The sequence below is a fragment of the Erpetoichthys calabaricus genome, chromosome 1, assembly GCF_900747795.2.
Source record: "Erpetoichthys calabaricus chromosome 1, fErpCal1.3, whole genome shotgun sequence".
NCBI classification, from domain to species: domain Eukaryota; kingdom Metazoa; phylum Chordata; class Cladistia; order Polypteriformes; family Polypteridae; genus Erpetoichthys; species Erpetoichthys calabaricus.
Genome location: NC_041394.2, coordinates 299,954,494 through 299,977,657, shown reverse-complemented (window position 1 = coordinate 299,977,657; position 23,164 = coordinate 299,954,494). Strand labels below are relative to the sequence as shown.

Sequence of the window (23,164 nt, the reverse complement as noted above, 5' to 3'; positions counted from 1 at the left end):
AGAGAGACGAGACGTGACTTTCTCAGAGAGACACTTTCATGTCCCGCGAGACGAGACTTTGTGCCAAGAGATTTAACCACACCCTGGGCCGGAAATACAAGACAAAGAGTAGATAACAAAGTAGAACGTCCCAAAATATTCAAAAACGTTGCCGTGATACATATGCAGAGCAGGTTAGAGATAATGGAAGTACAAAAATTCAAAAGTCTCAAAAAAATGATAGTAAAGGCCGCATTAGCGCAAACAAACGGAAATTATTACTCGGTGAAATAACGGAACAGTGAAAAGAGATTGAATATGTTGTTCAGATTTAAACTTTAAGTCGGAGACTTGCAGATTGTCTAATTCGTGTTGCCATCAGGGAGAAATAGTGTTTCTTCCCAATGAAGAGGCGTATCTGCGAGAATTAAAAGATTTGTTGTTTGGTGAAAGTAAAATCCACATACGCTGTCACGCTTGGGTCACAGAGTTGCACAGATACACAGGAGATTTTAGAGACCGAAACGTTATTCAAACACTTCAAACAAACATAAGTCTCTTTTAGGAGTGAATTGAGCTCTGTGTGTAGTCGGAGGGGAAAGTTCAGTCTCACAATTAAAAGAATAGAAAATCTTCCACTTCACTGGGGCACACCTTGGGAGCAGAACCCCCAACAGGAGCAGAGGATGTCTGGAGGAGAAGAGGGACAATGCAGTGAGAGAAAAGGACAGCTGCTGTACAGGTTTTTAAATGTTTGAAGCACCGCGTGAGATGTAGATCATGCGGCATGGCAGCAGCAGCAATCCAGCAGCTGATCGAGCAAAGAGGAGGAAAAAAAAAACAATTTGTTTTCCATTGTATCACTGTTTAAGAGGGGGTTTCGGAGGAGCAACCGCATCTCCTTGGGGTGTGTTCAGCCCCCCTCTTCACAATGCGAGAGACTGGGGGGAGGGGTTGGCAAGCGAAGCAAGCAGGGGGCAAAGCCCCCTAGTGTATATATATATATCTATATATATAAAAATGGAATGGGTGGGTCGTCGGGTGGGCCTTTTTTTCATTCCGTCGTTTTTTCGACGTTTTGAAAATGTAGAATGATTATTTGATTTTTTTGTTTTTATTTGATCGTGTCTATGTAGCCGCCGTCGTAATAAAGTATCGCTAAAATCATCATTTATCGTAATTTATTTTTGACGTATAACGTCGCCGTCGTCGAGGTCAGTGATACCAGTGCAAAAAATCTGCTTACGGTTGAAAGACACGCCCTACTCACTGGACAGTTAAAAACACCAATCAAACTAACGATGACATCAAGTATTACCCAATCAAAAGTAGGAAAGGAGGCATCTTCATAAAATGCGTGTGGGATGATTTGCATGAGACGCTGCTTTAAAAAAAAAATGATAAAAAAAATACGGGATAAATCCCGTCCAGTATTGATTCAAAACGGGACGCGCAATTTCATTCTCAAACGCGGCACGATTCCGTATTTTAAAGGACGGGTGGCAACCCTACAGTGCCAGGTAACCACCCATACAATCACATTGTGATTCAGACTAGGAATGCAATGAATGTAATTACCCCGATCTACATACAAGGCGAAAGTCTTGCAACATTCAAAGATGATGGTTTGGGATAAGTACACCATACAACATAAAAGAGCTTATGAAGCCTTGAACCGAAAAAAGCAACATCTCAGAGATCGTAAAAAAAAAAATAGGAGCTAATGTCGTTTTACTCGCTGTAGATTTTAGTCAAACATTACCAGTTATTTCACGAGGGAGACCAGCACATCAACTCAACGCGTGTTTAAAATCCATGCTTCTCCCACGCTCGGTTATATGTCGCGTGTTCTCGGGTAGGTGCACCAAAAAATGTGTACATTTAAGCATGTAATGGGCAAACAAAAAATGAGGTATACCCGAAGGCACAGCAGTAGTACTTAATGTAACTTTACTTCTTAAATGTTAATGTTTTACTGTTTAATAATTTATACGCTTCTTATATGTTGTTCAAATTCTTTTATCAAAATACCACTGACAGCGCAATGCACGATAACATCGAGTGAATACACCATACGCATCCGCCCACGGCTGCCCTGCTGTGCGCAGATAGGACTTGATTGTACAATAAAATAAAATAAAGATAAAAAGACTAAAACAATCATCACCCATAAAGCGGATAGTAGACGTGACGTACTATATGTGTACCACATTTCAAGTGTATAGGTGCAACGGTTTGCGAGCTACACGTCATTTAAAATCCTGGACAGACACACAAATTGCCACGGTAGCAAATTACAGAAGAAGATTTTACTGTTTAATAATTTATATTTATATGAAATGTGCTTCTTATATATTACTTCATATTCTCATATGATAATGATGTTAATGTTTATATTGATTTCTGTGTTATTAAAACTGCATGTATGTGTGTATATGTATATATATATATATATATATATATATATACTAGCAAAATACCCGCGCTTCGCAGCGGAGAAGTAGTGTGTTAAAGAGGTTATGAAAAAAAAAGGAAACATTTTAAAAATAACGTAACATGATTGTCAATGAAAGCCCGTTTCACTCAGTAAGTCTTATGTGTGTGTTTATGTATGTGTGTGTATATATATGTACATGTGTATATGTAGATATGTATATATATGTATATGTATATAAATGTTTATGTGTGTGTGTATATTATATATATAATACATATATATATATTTATATATATATATATATATATATATACATATATATATATATATATATATATATATAAAAGACAGCAACAGTTATAACAATGACAACACAATTACATTGACAATCATGTTACGTTATTTTTAAAATGTTTCCTTTTTTTTTCATAACCTCTTTAACACACTACTTCTCCGCTGCGAAGCGCGGGTATTTTGCTATATATATATATATATATATATATATATATATATATATATATACGAGCTGTATATACCCGGCGTTGCCCGGGGCAGAAGTAACCTAATCAGTCAAACACTTACATATATACCAAAGTAAACCTAATCGGTCAAACAGTTACATATATAAAAAAAGCAAACCTAATCGGATAAACAGCTTCATATATACAGAAGCGAACCTAATCGGACAAACAGCTAATCTATATACATAAGCAAACCTAATTGGTCAAACAGTTACATAAATACAAAAGCAAACCTAATCGATGAAACAGCTTCATATATACAGAAGCGAACCTAATTGGTCAAACAGTTATGCATGTGCATAATAATTTTACAAAGATTATGCATGTTAACAATCATTAAAAAGAAAAGATTGAGGAACTCTTCTTCTATATGTGATGAAGCTGGATGAAGCTGACTTGACGAAGACGTAGGTGGCATAGATTGGTTTTTCTAAAACAGAAGAAAAAAATGAGTATCTATTATTATTTTAAATTACAATCAAAATGAGAACCTTGATTAGAGATAGATTATCCGTATTAAAATATGTGCATGAATAAACTTTTGCTAACTCTCTAGCAAAAGTTTATTCATACAAATTGGCATGGGATGGCTTTGTGAAAAAGTAAAAATTAGATAAAAATAAATTGAGAATGCGTACTTCGATTTGACTGAGATTATCTGTAATGATGAAAAAAAAGTTTAGTATGTTTTTTTTTCCATATGGGAAAGATGTAAAACCTTACATAGGCACCCTTCAGCCCGTACTGAAGGGTAGTGTCAGATTCTTACTGACTAAAAAACACCCTTTTTATTCCACAGCTACCCCAAAAACCACTATTAGGCATTACTTTGGGGTGGCAGTAGTTTAGTTATGAAACAGCTGGGTCCTGAAAAAAATCTGTCTTATTAGTGGCTTCATCACATATAGAAGAACAGTTCCTCAATCTTTTCTTTTTAATGATTGTTAACACGCATAATGTTTGTAAAATCATTCTGCACATGCATAACTGTTTGACCAATTAGGTTCGCTTCTGTATATATGAAGCTGTTTGATCGATTAGGTTTGCTTTTGTATTTATGTAACTGTTTGACCAATTAGGTTTGCTTATGTATATAGATTAGCTGTTTGTCCGATTAGGTTCGCTTCTGTATATATGAAGCTGTTTGTCCGATTAGGTTTGGTTTTTTTATATATGTAACTGTTTGACCGATTAGGTTTACTTTGGTATATATGTAAGTGTTTGACCGATTAGGTTACTTCTGCCCCGGGCAACGCCGGGTATATACAGCTCGTATATATATATATATATATATATATATATATATATATACACAAAGACAAGTAACTGGAAGATAATTGGGGGCATTTATGTTTTTAAACAAACGCATATAACTGGTATGCTTTGATCTGAATTTATTACCAGCAAATAAGCAGCAGTTTGCACCATTTGCATAAACCTAGATGACAACTGATATCAAAAAGTACAGTAAAATTCAATAGGGAAATGCCATGTCTAGGAAAGTTTCCAGAGCTCAAATACTTAAGTTTAAACATTGTAAATGGAAAATCCAAAATAACAATATCTGCAATACCATTAGAAAGTGAAGGGAAATTCAGCTTTTCTTAAAATTTTTCAAACAATTGTGGAGGTAACAATGTAATTAGAGAATAACTCCAAGTCAAAATATTAATGTTAATTTTATTAGCATTGCTAGATAAATTATCTGACCTTAATTTGTGAAGAAAGGATGCAAAGTTAACAGTCTACAAGGATCAGCCCTAGATATACTGGATAATAGTTACCGGTAAGCGTGAGCACAATGAGCATGAAATTTGACATATTATATTAAAAGTGCATTAAACACTGCCTGGCTGCAGCATACTGCACTTTGTGGCCTTTATTAAAGATTAAAAGATACAGTATATATAGTCCAAGTTCTGAAACTTAATTTGAAGGTCAACATTTTTCTTTAATATTGAGCGGGCAATATGGGAATCCAAGCAATTAACTTATAATACAGAAGGATCAATTACGCTGCCATATGGTAGGACACAGATTTTTTTTTTCAACTTAGCAGAAAACTTCTCCAAGAATTATCCATACTTCAATAAAGTTGTTCTGAACCACCATTTAGTAGCATAGTTCTAACAGTCACTGGTCAGGAGCTCTGTCTTCAATTAAAAAGCATCCCCTTTTCCAACCAAGTTAAGATATACAACTACTCATTACAACAACATCACTGAAAGCATACAGACAAAAAGAAATTCCTCAATTAGTTCACTGAAGAGTTCATGTGTCAAAATCATCTACCACTTACATCTCCTACTCAGGTGAGCCAAGTTCTGTGTGACCTGAATTCAGTTAACACAGAAGTCTTGGCTGCTTTGTGAAAACTATTGGTCTCTGTTGGAAAGGATTCAGCATCTTTTGCCTATCTGTATAGTGGAGGAACCAAAAAGTAAATGCTCAACGCATGCACATTAAGCAGCCATCTGCTTATTATGCCCTTAGAACTGTAATAACATTTCTTTCACAATACAGTATCTTTTCTGTTTAGTCGTATCATCAGTGATGTTACTGGGATTACTACATGTTTTGCATTTCTGACCATAAAATGCCTACTATGGTTAAGTAAGCCTATGCCAGTGCTTAACTAGTATTATGTCACCAACAGTTGCTCCAAGGCGATTTTTAGCTCCTCTCTCTCCCTCTGATCAAACTGATCAAACTCTGAAGTTGTTACTGGTAAACTGTAAAGCTGGCTCATACTTAATAATGTTTTGTCATTTTTTCTATTTGTGTAATGTCACAACAAGATTATATAATAATTATTTAGAAATAAAGGGAAAGTACTTTTAAGATTAAATGCTACAAAGCATTTTTTAGACAAACAGCTGCAAGAAACTGGAACAAACAATGTTGTCATGAAGCTGATGTTGTTGCAAAGGAAAAATTTTTTGTAAAGCTTGATTTAAAAGAATTTCATTTTTCCACTTTTTGCTTGTTTAGTTATTTTGAGTTTAACCGTTTCTGTTTCAACATGTGTCTTGGATTAGCCTTCAAACAAATATGTGCTACTTATACTGTAGATCTGCTGTAGTCACAAAACCAGTTATACAGCATTAATACATTATATTAATACAGTATTAAAACATTGCAAGAAAAATACTAAAAAAATACCATAATGGAATAATTTGCTTAAAAAAATAAAGATACAAAATAATAAATATTCACATGAAAAATTGGGTTAGTGTAAACAGTAAGTACATTGAATTATTTTTGTAAGTTTATCTTTGGATACTTTTGACTCAGCTTCTGAAATAATCAGATGTGTTATTTTCCCAAAGCTTTTTCTTCAAGTTTTATATGTCAACACATGTTCCGTATAGGGGCAGCACAGTGGTAGCACTGTTAGGAGACCAGGGTTTACGTCATCGGGCCTTCCTGCCTGAGTTTACTTGGGGTGCTCTGACTTCCTCCCAATGTCCAAAGACATGCAGGTTAGGTAAATTGGTAATGCTAAATTGGCCCTAGTGTGCATCTGGTGTGTCCGTGTATGTGGGTGTTCACCCAGAGATGGAGTGGTACCTTTTCCAGGGTTTGTTCCTGCCTTGTGACTTATATTAGCTAGGACAGGCTCCAGCACAGCACAACACCACACCCCACCAACCTTTGTTTGGATAAAGCAGTTTATCCCAATCAATGAGGAAAAATCATGAGAATGGGATAACAGACATTAACAAGAAAAACATAGTCATATTGCGATATGTGGCTTTAAATTGCAGTTAAGCTGAACCTTGATTTAAAAAAGTAACTATAAATGAAAAACAAACTACATTAAAAACAGAGTACAATAATGATCAGAAATATAGCCTAGAAACAAATGTGGACTGAAAGTATTAAATAATAATTAATTTTTTTATCTTGTATAAACAGACATGTGCACTGACTGGTATAAAATAAAAAAATGGATGGATGCATAATTATACGTCCAATATTTATGTAAAATATTAGAAAACACAAAAGGATCTTTATATAACATTATAGCTTCTAAGGAAAGAATTATTAGTCTTCTTACCTCATCACTGGATTAAAAAAAAAATGATATACGATTTTCACAACAACTTTACACCATGCCAGAATATGCATTAAAAGTACCATATATCTGTCCCTACTTTCTTTTCATAAATTAGACTCAAAGATGTATTGATACTAGTTAACCTTATTAAAAGCACACACATGCACACAAAAATAACATTTTGTTCAATAGATATTTACGAAATGTAGAAATAAATAAGCCATACGTGTCTCATAAGTTGTCACATATTTTACAACATGTGAACTGAACGATGATGAAGAAACAGCAGAGACTGTAATTGTGTAATTCTGTCCAGGAACAGCATTGGTGACAGTAGCCTTTGCATAAAAAAAATTAAAAAAGAAAGAAAGGAAAATGCTTTTAAATTTTAAGATTTTATTAGTTAGACATAACAATAATTAGAAAAATATTTTATATAATAAATTAAGTATTATAAGTTTATTGTACAATACCTGAACTCTTGCAGATTCACAAAAAAATGCCAGAAATAGAAATAAAGTATGAATCATTATCATCCTAATGGTCTCCATAAAGGAACTAAATGCTTTTGCTCCTTTTCAGTGCTAGTCAAAATGTGAAATGATGCTCCACATTAATATTTTAAATGTGGGTCTGTCAGGGAGCTGTGTAATAAATAATGAGTTGTATTACACAATACCACTGCCTTTTGTTTGTTAAGGCTGTACTTCATTACCAGAGTTTTTAGATGAGCATGACCAAGGGAAAAAGAAAAACACAGTATAAAATCATCTTATTTGGACTTGTTTTGTCATTTTAAAGAGTAATACACATAAAAGGAGTTTCTGTTCTATCTCTTAGTTAAAAATATTTTCAACTTGTTTAAAAGAATGAAGAGGAACATGGCTACGTGTCTTTCATCCTCCAATACCTGTATTCTATTGCTTCCAAGATCCTTGACAATGACATCTCCTCTGCTAGGGGAGACAACCACATGGTATCTGTCAACATGTCCTGGTGGTGCTATCCAGTGTACTGAAAAACTATTTGATGTCACATTTACAACTTCCAGCTCTTGTGGCTTCTCTGGATCTAAAACAATACAACATAATCACTGAAAAATAGCTGATTTTTACAATAAAACAAAGTATATACAGGTCTAGGATAAAGAGTTTAAATCCCAGGTTGCCCGCTCTCTGCATGGAATTTGCAAATCATTTCCATATCTGCAGGGGTGACTGGTGGCTCTAAGCTGTACTGTTGTAAATGAAAATGGACATTAATGTATTTGTGAAAATACTCTTAAGATGAACACATACCCTGTCCAGGGATGATACTGGAGAGTTAAGCTCTTGCCCTCTGCAACTGTTAACTGGACTAAGCATGCATGAAAATAAGTGAATGGATGGATAGAACAAGTATATCTTCTGTTTACATTTATGTGCCATCTTTATTGTTTTAACTGTTGCATCCGATAACCTGTAAATGTAATAAATCATTAGGATTTCTTTTGCCTAACTTAAAATATTACATCTATTGCTAATCTAAATACACATAGATCTGCAGTAAGTAGTAAAAAGCAGTGCAAGATGATTGCCAATATCTGTGTTGGATAATTTGTTTGTTATTTTTAATGAGAAGCAAAATATAAAAAACCACCACAACTGAAGCTGGCACAAACAGATAATGGACACAGAAAATTAATATAATTTCTTTGTCTGTGATGAATGCCAGGTCTCCTGGAACTATGATTACAGTTACTAAATATGACCATTGTTAACTAACTACTACTAACACCATGGTTTTAATCTGGAGGCAAAAGAGGTTATATTATTATTAAATATTAGGCTGATGCCTTTATCTTAGGTGACTTACATTAGGATATGTTACAACTTTCACAGATGGAACATTTTATTGGCTAACTAGAAAGATTACAATATGCAAGCTTTCGAGGCAACTCAGGCCCCTTCTTCAGGCAAGATGTAATCTTGTAATCTGAAGAAGGGGCCTGAGTTGCCTCGAAAGCTTGCATATTGTAATCTTTCTAGTTAGCCAATAAAAGGTGTCATTTTGCTTGGCTTTTCTCTACATTCATAATGGCTAACACGGTACAACACCCTAGTACTACAGATGGAACAGAAACAGAGTAAGTAATTTTCTCAGGTATAGGTTGGTATTGAAACAGAAACCTTGTTGTAAAGTTCCAGAAAGCTCTGTCTATAGCTTCCAATTTCCCAAATTGATTGTTAGATGTTATATCATGAAACTGAACGGCTAATACTACAAATCTTGAACAGCTGCATGATTGGCAACAAGAAGGACTGTAACTCCTGTTCCCACAAACAGTGAGGTTAATAGCAGCAGATCTCTAGCAAGCCTCCTCTAGCAAACTCAGATCTGCTGTCCTAATAAAAACATTTTCACATGAAGACTGGTGAAAAGGCACATTATCAAGCACTCCAAAATACTCCCTAAATTTAGCTAATTATAAGCAAAATGCTGCTTGGGATCAAAGGTATACACATACAGGTAGTGCTGTTCAGGCGGTCAATTTGATTTTATAAACTCAGCTTTGTCAGTGCATTGTTGTTATTTCATAAATATGCTCTTTTATTATTTTAAGAAAAAAAATGGCAAAATATGCATATTATTTTAAAAGAATAAAAAATGCAGATGTTAGCAAAACATAACAAAGCATTTAATAAGTATGTCCACAATGAAGACCTCATCATCATATCAAGCCACTTTCAGTTTTTAAACATACTTAACTGATCGCAAGGGAATATTTCAGAGTTACTATAGCCAATGCACAAACACGGCACAGTAATTAATAAATAAAGTAGCCCATAATTTTGTTACATTAGTTACCTTGCAGAAGCTTTGAGGCATTTCCCGCTGTTAACAAAACTTTCAGTTGTCTTTTATCTACTAAAAATGGAACTACATTTCAGTAATCTTGTATAGATATTTACATAATATCAGTATTCTGCCATACTCAAAAAAGCACCCAGCATATATTTTAGCAGTAGGCAAGAAACGGAATTAAGCATCCAGACCTGTTACCAAATTTCAGAAAATTTAAATTAAGCACTAATGAAAGGCATTTAGTTAATTTTTTAAAAGTGAGATAATACACAATTAGCTGCAACCTTTTTTTGAACCTCTGTTTCCTTGGGTAATTGTGTCCTGCATTGGACCAGCACCCTATCCACAGCTGATACCTGCATTGTCCTCAGTGCAGCCAGAATAGGCTCTAGCCCCCTGAAACCTGAACTGGATTAAGTAGATTCAATGATGGATCAACAGTTGCATTTTGCCATGAAGGACCCTTCACTCAACACAAATTTGACAGGATATGCTCCTCCTTTTGTTGGCTTTAGAAAACTACCTAACATTTTATATAGAACCGAGAAGCTTTTTTTTCCATGAAAATACCTAATATTCTGTATCTCTTGTGTCTTTAGTGGGTCCTCTGCAGATCCCTATCTACATAAAAGGGTTCCTGTTAGTGTCAGGTGGTGGGCTGGCACCCTGCTCGGGATTTGTTCCTGCCTTGCGCCCTGTGTTGGCTGGGATTGGCTCCAGCAGACCCCCGTGACCCTGTGTTGAGATATAATGCATTGGAAAATGACTGACTGACTGACTGTTAGTGTCAGGATAAAATTATAACTCTTTATTACCCTAAGGATAATTTCTGCCTTGTGATAGATGCTGCTGAGAAAGTCCCTATAATGCACTAATCAAGATAAAACAAAAGATTGATACACTTTAATTCAACTTTTTACTAAGTGGCTACTTCTTTGTTATATCAATATTTAACTTTAAAACTGCCAAACAACTCTGAACATACCAAGGTGCATATAATAATATACAGTATACTAAAGGCCATTGGCTAATTAAGAGTCAATGGTAACAGTTCTTTTTTCAGTTTGCTTCTTTAAAATATATAATAATTTAGAACAAAATAAGAAAACATAACATTAACATTAGAACACAGCCACAATTTTAATGAGAACAGGCTATTCAGTCCAACAACCTCAAAAATCCTAGTCATCAAGATTCGTCAAAATAACACTGAGTTGAGATTAAGGTTCTTTAAGTTCCCCCTTCTACCACACTACTTGGTAATTAATTCCATTTTTTATGGTTCTTTGAAGGCAGACATACTTTCTACTGAAATTTGTTCTTTAAAAAGTTTCCAACGGTATCCTCCTGCTGTCTAAGAAGACATCCATGCTACAAAACATAAAATAAAATATATTCTTACTTCTTTAAAAGGTTACACAAGATATGGTGAGCCAAGGTTTGAACGAGTTGTGTTTTTTTTGTATAATGAAACAAAGGCTATATAAGAATTACTATAACTTACCAGCAACAATTGTTACAACTGCAGATGTTCCTTCAATGTTTTTACGAACTCTGCTTACTGTAAAATTATACGTACATCCAGGAGAAAGATCATTGGCTGTAAAATTAAGCCACAGTTTTGCAACAGTCAATTCTCTTAAAAAAGTAGAGTTTGAAACAGTCACTTTGTAATGGTCAAATATTCCTGAACTTGATTTCCAGATTATTTCAGCAGTACAGGTAGTAATAGATGAAACAGACAGAGAACAGACTCCAGGTGGGCCTATAAGAAGCACAGTTTGGTAGAGTGAAAAAGATTATTATAATATTGTTAATACATGAGAAGACTACACAAAAATAATATTTTTCCTAAAAATGAATTGAATGACTTATTTTGTACCAGGCAGAAAAAGTGAGGGTTTTGCTTTTGATAAAATGATCTGAGTATACCCCTCAGAATCATCAGAATTAAAGCAGTAAATGGTAACTTGTTCTTAATTTTATATGTAATACAAAAAGAAAAAATAAGTTAATCTTACGTGCAGTGAACAACTTTGAAACTGCCATGCTGCTTTCAGATGCAGATAAAGACTGGATTTCAAACATATAGTCACTTCCAGGGTATAAGTTTTTAATTTGAGTGCTGTTTCCAGTGACTCTAGTTACATAAAGTGTTTTGTTGTTGGCTGGCAATTTGTAAAGGAGCTATGGAAAGAAAATAAAGTAAAAACTGAACATACTAGCTAGATACACAAACATTAACACTTCATATTGCTATTTATTTTCAAAGCTCTTAAAAAATGTGAAAAATTACAGCAAACTGAGCATCCCTCTTTAATCATGTGGAGATGTGTCTAAAGCGGCACAATCTGTCATAGATACAACGAGAATGGTTGATGTTTGGCTTTAATGTTATAACAACTCTAAAAAGGCTTGAAATTACATACTTATTTTGACTTGAAAATAACAACTTTGCATATAATATACTGCTTATTATTAGAATTGTTAAGGAAAATAGGTAACCATGCAATGTTCAGTAACTCCAACTATCTTTCAGCCATTAAGAGTTCTTTTCATATTGAACTAGAACTAAAAGTACTGTATATAGGCAATATTTTTCAGATAATTTGCTAACTCAAAAAAACTTATACCTACACATATACACCTATACACATATAAGCCTATACATCAGCAACAATAAATCTTACTTTAACACGTTTTCAGCTATTGACATTGCAAAATATGTATAATCTGTGTAGTTAATGACTTTACTTGTTCATATTTGAATATTAACATGGTGTTTGTATTTTAATGCATGCCTAAGATTGGACATGTCATCACTCACAATATGAGGATATATCAAATTCTGTGAAGGAATAACAATCCTAAAAAAAACAAATCAGCATTTTTTCTTATCATAAACCCTGGATTACAAGGTAATTTAAATGGAGCATTGATAAGATAAAATTTTCATTTTTCATAGGAATTTCTAAGGAAGAAACAGCAGATAGATGATGTTACTATAATGTGTGGTGGGTGTACTGACGCAAAAATGGCTGCTGTTGCACCATCCAAGTGGATGCTACACATTACTAGTGGCTGAAGTGGCTCCACGCTCACTAAAGTGTTTTGAGTAGTGAGAAAAGCTCTATAAAAATGTAAAGAGTTATTATTATTATTATTATTATTATTATTATATAGGGATGCTGAAATAGAATTAGAAGCTTAGGAAGGCTTTTCATCTTGACAGTATTAAGATAGAGGGCAGTCTATCTGTTTATATATTGTTTACATTTTTTCATGCTGCTACCAAAATAGTATTGAAAAAGATCATTATATTTAATTATTATGCTTATCCATAGATATCTAAAATGTTTTGATAAAATTAACAGATTTTCTGTCGAGTATGGTGTGCTAGAAAGTTCACTGAAAATGCACACTTTTATTTAGATTAATTTTAAGTCCAGATGTATTTTGAAATTCTGCTAATACGTAATGGACTAATGCTAAAGATATTTGTGGGTTCGAAATACTGTATAAAGTGCAGAACCATATCATCTGCATATAGTGATATTTTCTGTTCAAGTCCTTCTCTGATAATTCCCATTATCTCTGAAAATATTTGGAAAACAAATACAATGGCTCACTGAGTCTTCCGGACTGGTATAAAGTAATTTTAACCATGCAGATATATTTGGGAGAAACCCATATTTATGCAATGTGGTCAATAGATAGTTCCGGTTTTTTCTGTGACCAAAGATAATAAGATCTCTTGTGTGTTAAATTTTGTGGGTGAGAATATTACATGAAAAAGATGCCAAAGGTCTAAAGCCAAGTGCCTTAGTTGAATCCGGTTTGACCTTGATATTCCTGAAGGAAGCACTTTCTAAATCCTTCTAGCTAAGAAATGAAATTGGTCAATATGATGGCAATTTTAGTAAATTTTTCTTTTTCTTTGGAAATATGGTAATTAATGTTTGGGAAAAAAGTTTGAGGTTAAATTTTGTTGCTTCTATGAATGTTATTAACTAAAATGTAGTTAACTTAATGAAGATTGTGTATAAAATTTCATTGGTTAGCTATCAGCGCCTGCTGCTTTCCCACTTAAGTGAATTTATGGCATCCAGTTGTTATGAGTGTGTCAGAGGTTTGTCAAATTCCTCTGCACTAAGAGTATCGAGCTCTGGAATTTGGATTGTATCAAAAAACTCCTTATATTGTGTCTCATCTTCTTTTAACTGAATGGAATATAAGAACTTATTGTACTCCTTAGATGTGTAAGTTATACTTTTATGGTCTGTGATTTTATCTCCAGCTGCACTGGTAATTTCTGTTCTTGCATTGTGAGATTCCTGCATGTGGATTTTTTGAGCTAAAATATTTTTAGCCTTCTCTCCATGTTCATAATAATGACATTGCGATTTAAAAATGAGCTGTTTGATTTCTTTTGATGTCAAGAGATTAAAATCTGATTGTAGAATCTATTTTTTCCTATGAAGTGCCACATTTGGAGACGTGGTGTATTCATAGTCTATTCTTTAAATCTCACTAACTCTGATGCCTTCTTGGTCTTCAATTTAAATTTATGAGAGATATGAAATAATCTGTCCTCTTAAAAATGCCTTCCAAATTTTCCAATGTATTCCTGTGGAAACCTCTGAGGATGCATTAGTCTCTAAAAAATAATCATTTTATTTAGGTATAAAGTCTGTAAAGTTCACATCTGCTAATGACAGGGGGTTAAGACACCAGTTACAAGATGAGTGTGTAGTGCATAATGATTCAAGCTCCAAGATAAGTGGAGTGTGATCAGAGATAGCAATACTGTTGTACTTAACAGGGTTGATAATGGGAAATAAATTATTATCAATGAAGAAATCATCAGGTCTTCAGTAACTATGATTGACTGGTGAGAGAAAGGAATATTCTCTTGAACGTAAACTCAAGACTCTCCATGGATCTAATAAATTATGATCCATTACAAACTGTGTGATTGTCTTTGCGGTATTAGATAGTATCATCACTGTAGTTGATGATCTATCCAGGTCTGGATTTAAAACACAATTAAAATCCCCAGCCATTATAATTTTATTAGTGCTCATATTTGAAACAGATTATTCTATTCTATAATTCTGTTATCCACATAAGGTTCATATATATTTATCGGAATTACTTTAGAATTGATTAAATTACCCGTCACCATGACATAGCGCCCTATGGGATAAGATACTGGATCTGATGCTACAAATGGGATTGACTTGTGTATTAAAATTCCCACAACTCAGGTTTTCTTTATATAGCTGGAATGAAAAATTTGGCCAGCTCAGTCTCTTTGCAGTCGAAACTAGTCATCACTTATTAAGTGAGTCTCCTGTAAAAATACTATCTTAGCATTTAGCCTGTGAGGTGGAGCACATGTTTTTTCTTTTTAAATCATGATTGAGACCTTTGACATGTCATCTTACAAAATTCAATGTTTGGTCAGAGGAATACTGCTACTTAACATTGCTTAACACTTAGCTTTAACACTGATTTCATATCATTATTGAAGGGGATTATGGCTAAGGAGTGTGTCATTATATTGGTAATTACAATTGTGGGGTGAAACAAATAGACAAATAGTAACTTGCTCTCTTTCTCTTCTCCTTGACCCTAACACTGCCCCATTTTGCATTCCCCAAATGAGGCAAGACCACACTTCACAGGATCCCAGTCCTATGAAATGCAAAAAGGCAAGGCACACCTTAAACAAAAAGTTTCCTTATGTCCTGGCTCAACTTATCTATTCCGTTGTGTGTTTCCATTATATACTTCTTTATATCTTTTCTATCCACACTAACTGCAATAACTAATAGCTTCAACTCAGACAATCTTATCATAAACCCTGAATTACAAAGTAATTTAAATGGACTATTGTTAAGATAAAAATCTTTGTTTTTATAGGAATTTCTAAGGAGGATAAACAGGTAGACAGTGATGTTACTATAACTATTGAACAAGGTTAAACTAAAACCTAACATATAATTCAATGCAGATTTAAGGTTGAGCTGAAGTCAACTAACAAATTAGCATGGTAAGGAACTGAAAATACAAATTATTTAGGAATTCATTGACTAAAGAGAGGCATGTTAGTAATATTTACCTTCACACAAACAAGTAAACTGGTTATATATAGGCATCCTATGGCTTCTAATATGGTGTGAGAGGTTAAAAAAGTCTACTGCATTCTACCATATTCACTCTTTAAGTTCATGTTTAGGTTGTTTAAATCCATTCCAAACATGGATCAGATGGTCAGGCAATGTTATCTTCAGAACAAATACAAGATGGATGATAAATTGGACTGGACTGCCAATACTGATGCTCTGTGTAAGAAAGGACAGAGCCGGTTATACTTCCTTAGAAGGTTGGCGTCCTTCAACATCTGCAATAAGATGCTGCACATGTTCTATCAGACGGTTGTGGCAAGCGCCCTCTTCTACGCGGTGGTGTGCTGGGGAGGCAGCATTAAGAAGAAAGACGCCTCACGCCTGGACAAGCTGGTTAGGAAGGCAGGCTCTATTGTTGGCATGGAGCTGGACAGTTTAACATCTGTGGCAGAGCGACGGGCGCTAAGCAGGCTCCTATCAATTATGGAGAATCCACTGCATCCACTAAACTGCGTCATCTCCAGACAGAGGAGCAGCTTCAGCAACAGACTGCTGTCACTGTCCTGCTCCACTGACAGACTGAGAAGATCGTTCCTCCCCCAAACTATGCGACTCTTCAATTCCACCATGGGTAAACGTTAACATTATAAAAAGTTATTGTCTGTTTTTACCTGCATTATTATCAATCTTTAATTTAATATATTTTTTTTTTGTATCAGTATGCTGCTGCTGGAGAATGTGAATTTCCCCTTGGGATTAATAAAGTATCTATCTATCTATCTATCTATCTATCTATCTATCTATCTATCTATCTATCTATCTATCTATCTATCTATCTATCTATCTATCTATCTATCTATCTATCTATCTATCTATCTATCTATCTATCTATCTATCTATCTATCTATCTATCTATCTATCTATCTATCTAAGATGCAAAATGCTACCAATTTGCAAGAGTCTGAAGCATCAAACTAAGCCTTCCAAAAGGACCAGTGGAGCTGACATACTTACCATATTTCCAAACCTTATTTAGGAGAGAAAAATAGGTACTGTGAGATGATAGTCCACCTTACATTGCACACCCATGTGTGTCACTTTAGAACAGTTACAATAAGAAAATAGTATTTATCTCAACAAAATTTTGCAACCTCTATTCACCTAACATTTGGAAAAAACATACAATTTGCAAACTTGAGGCAGTTTTTCATTTATATTTTTATAAAGATCATATATATACTTTAAAATGAGTGATCGCTGAAGGATACCATATTTGCAATCAACTAATTTATGAGAAATTCTTTGTACATAGCCAATTTTGCACCCATCTATGTATTGTGTTTTGAACTCTTTGATAAGAGGTCAGCGGCGAAGCATGGTTTTAAATAAATAATCGGTTCCTGGAGGTTGATTGGGGTGCTTGGCTGATCGTGCACATGCAAGCAGATCAGTCGGATGCAGTATAAAGGGAACCTGAACAGCAGAGAGGGGAAAAAGAGAATCCAGACAAAAAGATTATGGAACAAAAAAGATACAGAAGAGAAGAGAAAAAGCAAAGGTTATGGGAAGAAGAAAGAGGCAGGACTGGTGAGGAGCCTGTGTCAGGAGGAAAAGAGCACCAGGCCTGCGCTTTGAGTATTGGGATGGTAAAGGGGTGCTCCAACTGAGCAACTAAACAGAGCAGAAGCAGCCCATATTGCAGTATCTCCCGGATGATGCTGACAGACTGGCTGAGGGAGATGTGCGTGGAGTATGGAGGAGAGTCCTACCTGTGCCAATAAACTGGCAGTAAAACCCTGAACCCATGATAAATGGATGCCTGCACCTGTTGGCAGGCATGTCATCATACTGCAATGTCCTTATGGGATAAGGATAGGCCAGATTTTACAGTGATAGGTTTTGGGGCTCAGGAAGATCCTGCCATGATTTAAATCTTGTTTTTTATGGTACATACTGTATTCATTGCTTGTTTTAAACCTCAAAGTTTCACCTTGATTTTATGGGTTATTTATTGTTGTATTATTTATTAAAGATCTTTTACATTGTACTTTTGAACATGGTTTTTGTTGGGATTTTATTAAAAGCACTTGGTACTTCTGCACCAACCCCTTTCTGACTGTTTGTGTCCTCATTTGCCTGGCTCATCTCGGTTCATGACTATCAACAGTTCTGGATTCAAGAGGCTCCCAGAAACAATCAGTGAGTGTGGAGCAAACCCGGACCACCACAAACTTGCAGCAGCTAGAGAGACAAAAAAGACACACTCAGTGATTTGGAAATTTCAGACAGGGAGAAATCACTATTTATCATTTACCACAGGGTGACAAATGATGTTAGAGTGAATAAATAAACCATTATCATGTATTTTCACACTCTGGAAATTTCTAAAGAATGGAAGATATAAATGTTCCATTATAAAAATGGAGACTATATTTCATTAATATATCAAAATACAATAGGAAACAGCAAAGGAATTTGATTAGAAAGGTGCAAGTGGAACTATTTGCCTTGATTTTCACAAAGCTTTACATAAGATACCACATGCAAGGCAAGTAAACAAACTTGGTGGTTATCAAACTCCCCACGCATGAAAACTTCCAATGAGTATGACACTGTAACATCTTAGATCCAGAAAGATAATTGAAGTTTGTCATGCAGAAAAAGTAATTTGAAAAAAAAAAACACTTAAAATTACCAAACATTATAAAAACAGACCCAGTTGGTTATAGAACATGAAAGCAATAGGAAAACTTATCTATCACCCTAATCTCTTTCGATGTAATTTCAATAGCTTCTCTTGTAATTAAGGCATTAGAGAAACTGCTTGGACTAGCTGCATGTTATATAATTATCTAGGACAGAAGTGGACGATGTAACAATATCCCAATGTATCAGCCTACATAGACACTTAGTAGTGGAATTTTTTCAGGGTCTTATTTATGAACATCTTCTGTTAATTCAACTCTGTGCAGTCTGATATCCTTGAAATGTAACGAAATAGTTAAATCTGGATCCAGGTTTCATTAAATGAATACATTACTGTACATACATTATTTACATATCTACAGTGTATAATCAATTACATTATATACATGCATAACGTCACTATAAGTGTCTCTTCTGTTTCTGTTTATTTTTGTACCTTATGTAAACAACTGATAACAGTGTAACTGTAACATGCTAAATTCCAAGAACATTGTCCATCATTCTTCTGAGAATAGGACTAACAACATGTCCTAGCATCCTTACCCTAAATGTCTTCAGTACAAATTAAAAACATCCCTAGGATGAAATGAGTAGTGATACAAGGTGAGAATGTGTATTTCATAGGCAAATATAACACCTTGAAACCATTATTGACAGCACTTAGGCAAAATATACAAACCATTTTTTTTAAAACACATTAGCAAAATAGTATTTAAGATGCTGAGCTCATTCAGTGTCCACAGATACATACTGCAAAGCTTTAACACTTTACTAAAAATGTGTTGTTTCTTCTTCATCTGCTGGATATCCATCCATCCATTTTCCAACCCGCTGAATCCGAACACAGGGTCACGGGGGTCTGCTGGAGCCAATCCCAGCCAACATAGGGCACAAGGCAGGAACCAATCCCAGGCAGGGTGCCAACCCACCACAGGACACACACAAACACACCCACACACCAAGCACACACTAGGGCCAATTTAGAATCGCCAATCCACCTAACCTGCATGTCTTTGGACTGTGGGAGGAAACCGGAGCGCCCGGAGGAAACCCACGCAGACATGGGGAGAACATGCAAACTCCACGCAGGGAGGACCCGGGAAGCGAACCCAGGTCCCCAGGTCTCCCAACTGCGAGGCAGCAGTGCTACCCACTGTGCCACCGTGCCGCCCATCTGCTGGATATCCTCATATATATTTAAGAATAAGAACCACTTCCAAACCATTGCAATCAGGTAATGTACGTTCAGCAAGGTGCCTTGGTAGCTCATTTATGGGCAATAGGCTAAGAGGATGGTCAAAAAGATATAAGTATAGTGTTTCCTCCGTTTTAACTGTCTGGGACAGACTTTAAGTTGAGGGATGAGGACTAAAATTAACAGAGTTCCATTAATAAGTCAGACCTGCTGCATGTTTGCTTTGAGAAGAAAGTTAGGCTTAAATATAAAATATGAACCACAACAAGAGGAAATGCTGTCCTAGCATACTGAATACCTAATGAAATTACAAGAGTACACAAGACTTTTTATTCTAGATAAGTTCAAATAATTTTGCACAAACTTAAGTTTTATGTAGCAAATAATAAACACTCTCTTTAATGCACAAATCACAAACATAATCTGTTAATTTTGATTAAAAATCAAGAATTCAAATGCAAAAAAGGAAGAAAAGACCTTAACCTGACTGATATGCTCAGTGATTTTTAAATTTAAATACTTAAAAAACAAGCATAAACCACATTTGGTACCAAACAGACATTATGTTATAAGTATATATAAAGAAAATATCAAAATCACATCTTGTGCTTCTTGATATTTTCTGAAGGTTTTAAAATTTTTGCAAATGTCAAGGATTACTCACAACATAGAGCTGTTTTTTAGAGTTCGCATAATTGAATATTAATTAAGTTTAGAAATTTAATAAAAGAAATTGTTCCTTTTTTAACTGCATTCAGTCCTTGTGAGTTTATGAACTGTATTTTATTCAATTGGTATAAGCAGGACTGCAGCCTAAAACATTTTAGACAAATGAACAGTAATTACTTTTTCTAATTTCAACAACTTTAGTTTTATGAACAATAAAAGTGATAAGATTTTGGCCGCTCAGAAAATGGCATTTAAAAATATATCTGTTGCACATCTCAATTTTAATGTGAAGTGCATTGTCACAGTTTTAAGAAAAGACAGTCCTATTAATTTTTAAATGAGCAGAAATGTAATCTCCTCATATAGGCACCAAGCACTAGGCAACCTCTGTAATAATGCCTTGCCATGAAACATTAACTCGATGTTCTGCCTTCTTTAGAAAGTCTCTATTCTTTGTCTACAATAAGGTGTAAATTGAGTATTAAGTTGTACTTTTAACAGTGACTCACATAGTTATATTTGTGACAAATGTACCATATTCAAAGCAGGGTTTGAAACTTAGGGTTGCTGAGTTTTAGCAACTAAAAATATATTGGCCTGTCTGAACATGTATGTGTAGAATTTGCCCATATTCAAGAGTTTTATTTGTCACACACACAGTTATACAGGTACAATGTGCAAAACAAAAAAAAAGCAAACACAAAATATAATAAATAATAAAATTAAGAAAAAGATAATAAAATTAACTAAAATTAACTAAATTAATTTAAATTAAATTAAGTGCAACTAGATTAAAATTAAGTTAAAATCTGAAACAGTAAAAACAGTGAAAAGTATAAAGTTGCTGTGCAGTAAATTAAAGTGAGTTTTACTTTTGAATGTTTGTTGGCATGTCAGAATTCAGGATTTTGATGGCCTGAGGGTAAAAACTCCTCTTGAGTCTGTGGTCTTTACTATTAGGCTGGGTAGCCGCTTGCCTGAGTTGAACATGTTTCTGGAGTAGTTAGAGTCCATAATTATTTTAATTGCCCTGGTCCTGTAGCACTTTGTGTAGATGTCCTGCAGAGAGGGCAGTGGTGATCTTAAGATGCACTCTGCTAAACTGACAACTCCGTGCAAGGCTTTGGATATTGCACTGAGCAATTCTCAAACCAGGATGTGCAGCTCTGTGTTAGGATGCACTCTGTATAAAAAGTTTTCAAAATGATTGACAAGACCTAGAATTTCCTCAGATGCCTCAGGTGATAAAGGTGGCATCTTGCCTTCCTGACCTGAGTTTGTGTGTGCTTGGGTCCATGTGAGGGTCCTTGGTGATGTATACACCCAGGTACTTGAGGCTGCTCACCCTTTCAACAGGAACTCCATTTATGCTGATAGGTCCATAGCTCTGCTGCTGCTTGCAGTTGACACTCTTCCTGACATTCAGTGAGAGGTTCTCAACCTAGTCCACATAGGCCTCCTTGTCATAATTGAAAATGAGGCCTAAGACCAATGTGTCATCAGCAAACTTAATAATTATGTTGGAACTGTGCTTGGCCACACAATTGTGTATGTAAAGGGAATACAGCAGTGGACTCAGTACACAGCTTTATGGAATGTGTTGACAATGATATTGTTGGAGAATCAATTGCCTGCTCTCATCACCTGTCTGTTAGAAAATTCAGCACAGAGTCCCAGAGGCAGGTGTTCAGTCCCAGGTCTTTAAGCTTTGTGGCCAATAAATGGGGGACAATAGTGTTAAAGTCTCAGTGACACCATGTACTTCAGGAGATATTCTAAGAAACCTTTTAACCATGCATGGCACAGTGTGCTCAGAATGGAGAAAAAAGTTAACTTTCTATCAGAGTCTACTCCAAATGACTTAAATAACAGCATGCTTGGTAGTTTTGTATTGTTTGAGAAGAAATTACATAGCTGTTCTACTCAAATAACATTAAAGTAAGCTGTTTAAACTATCTGTGTTCAAACAGAATTTTAGATCTTTATAAAACACAAATTTCTGATACTTAAGAAAGAGCTTTGACTCAGAAAACAGTCAGAGGTTTATAAGGCTAAGGATATGTCAGCTTTTATTTTTTTCTTTGTATACTATACCACATAACAAAATGATCAAGTAGTTCTAAACACATGAACAGGCCGTGCTACAAAAGGTGCAAAGGAACTGTTGAGCCTAAAATAATTAAAAAGGCTGAGTCACTTCATAATTAAATCAAGGTTTTTCTATTGTGACCATCTAAATTAATTTTTTATAACCTTTTCACCCATCAGATGGTTTGCTGGCTTCCCATCTGATAATTACCCACTTCAAAGCCCAGGTACTAAATAATAGAGCGTTACATTCCAGCATCCCAAAATATCATCCCTGCTTACAGCATATAACCTTATTTTACTGCCTTCTTGCTGTCTTAAAATCACACTGCTAAATTCTGCACAGTATTAATGCTGAAATCACATGATAACCTCTATTTCTCTCTTTGGCATTTCAAACCAACTCTTCTTGTGTTGAGGTATTAAAAATATTTTTTTTTAATCTGCATGGAGACATTTACACTAGGTCTAATTTAAACACAAAAATTTCTAAGGTGCCAGTAATAGTTTGAAAGAGAAGAGGCACTGTATTTT

At 34.9% G+C, this 23,164-nt stretch overlaps 1 protein-coding gene across 1 annotated transcript in view; it reads right to left on the bottom strand.

The window, feature by feature from the left end:
- ptprq (protein tyrosine phosphatase receptor type Q) overlaps positions 1-23,164 on the bottom strand; it is a 354,834-nt gene that overhangs the window by 202,720 nt on the left and 128,950 nt on the right. The window contains exons 16-19 of the mRNA XM_051930873.1: positions 11,863-12,028; positions 11,346-11,606; positions 7,908-8,068; positions 7,224-7,335 (exon numbers count right to left, since the gene is read on the bottom strand). Coding sequence (XP_051786833.1) covers positions 7,224-7,335; positions 7,908-8,068; positions 11,346-11,606; positions 11,863-12,028 — 700 coding nt within the window. The remainder of the gene's footprint in view (positions 1-7,223; positions 7,336-7,907; positions 8,069-11,345; positions 11,607-11,862; positions 12,029-23,164) is intronic.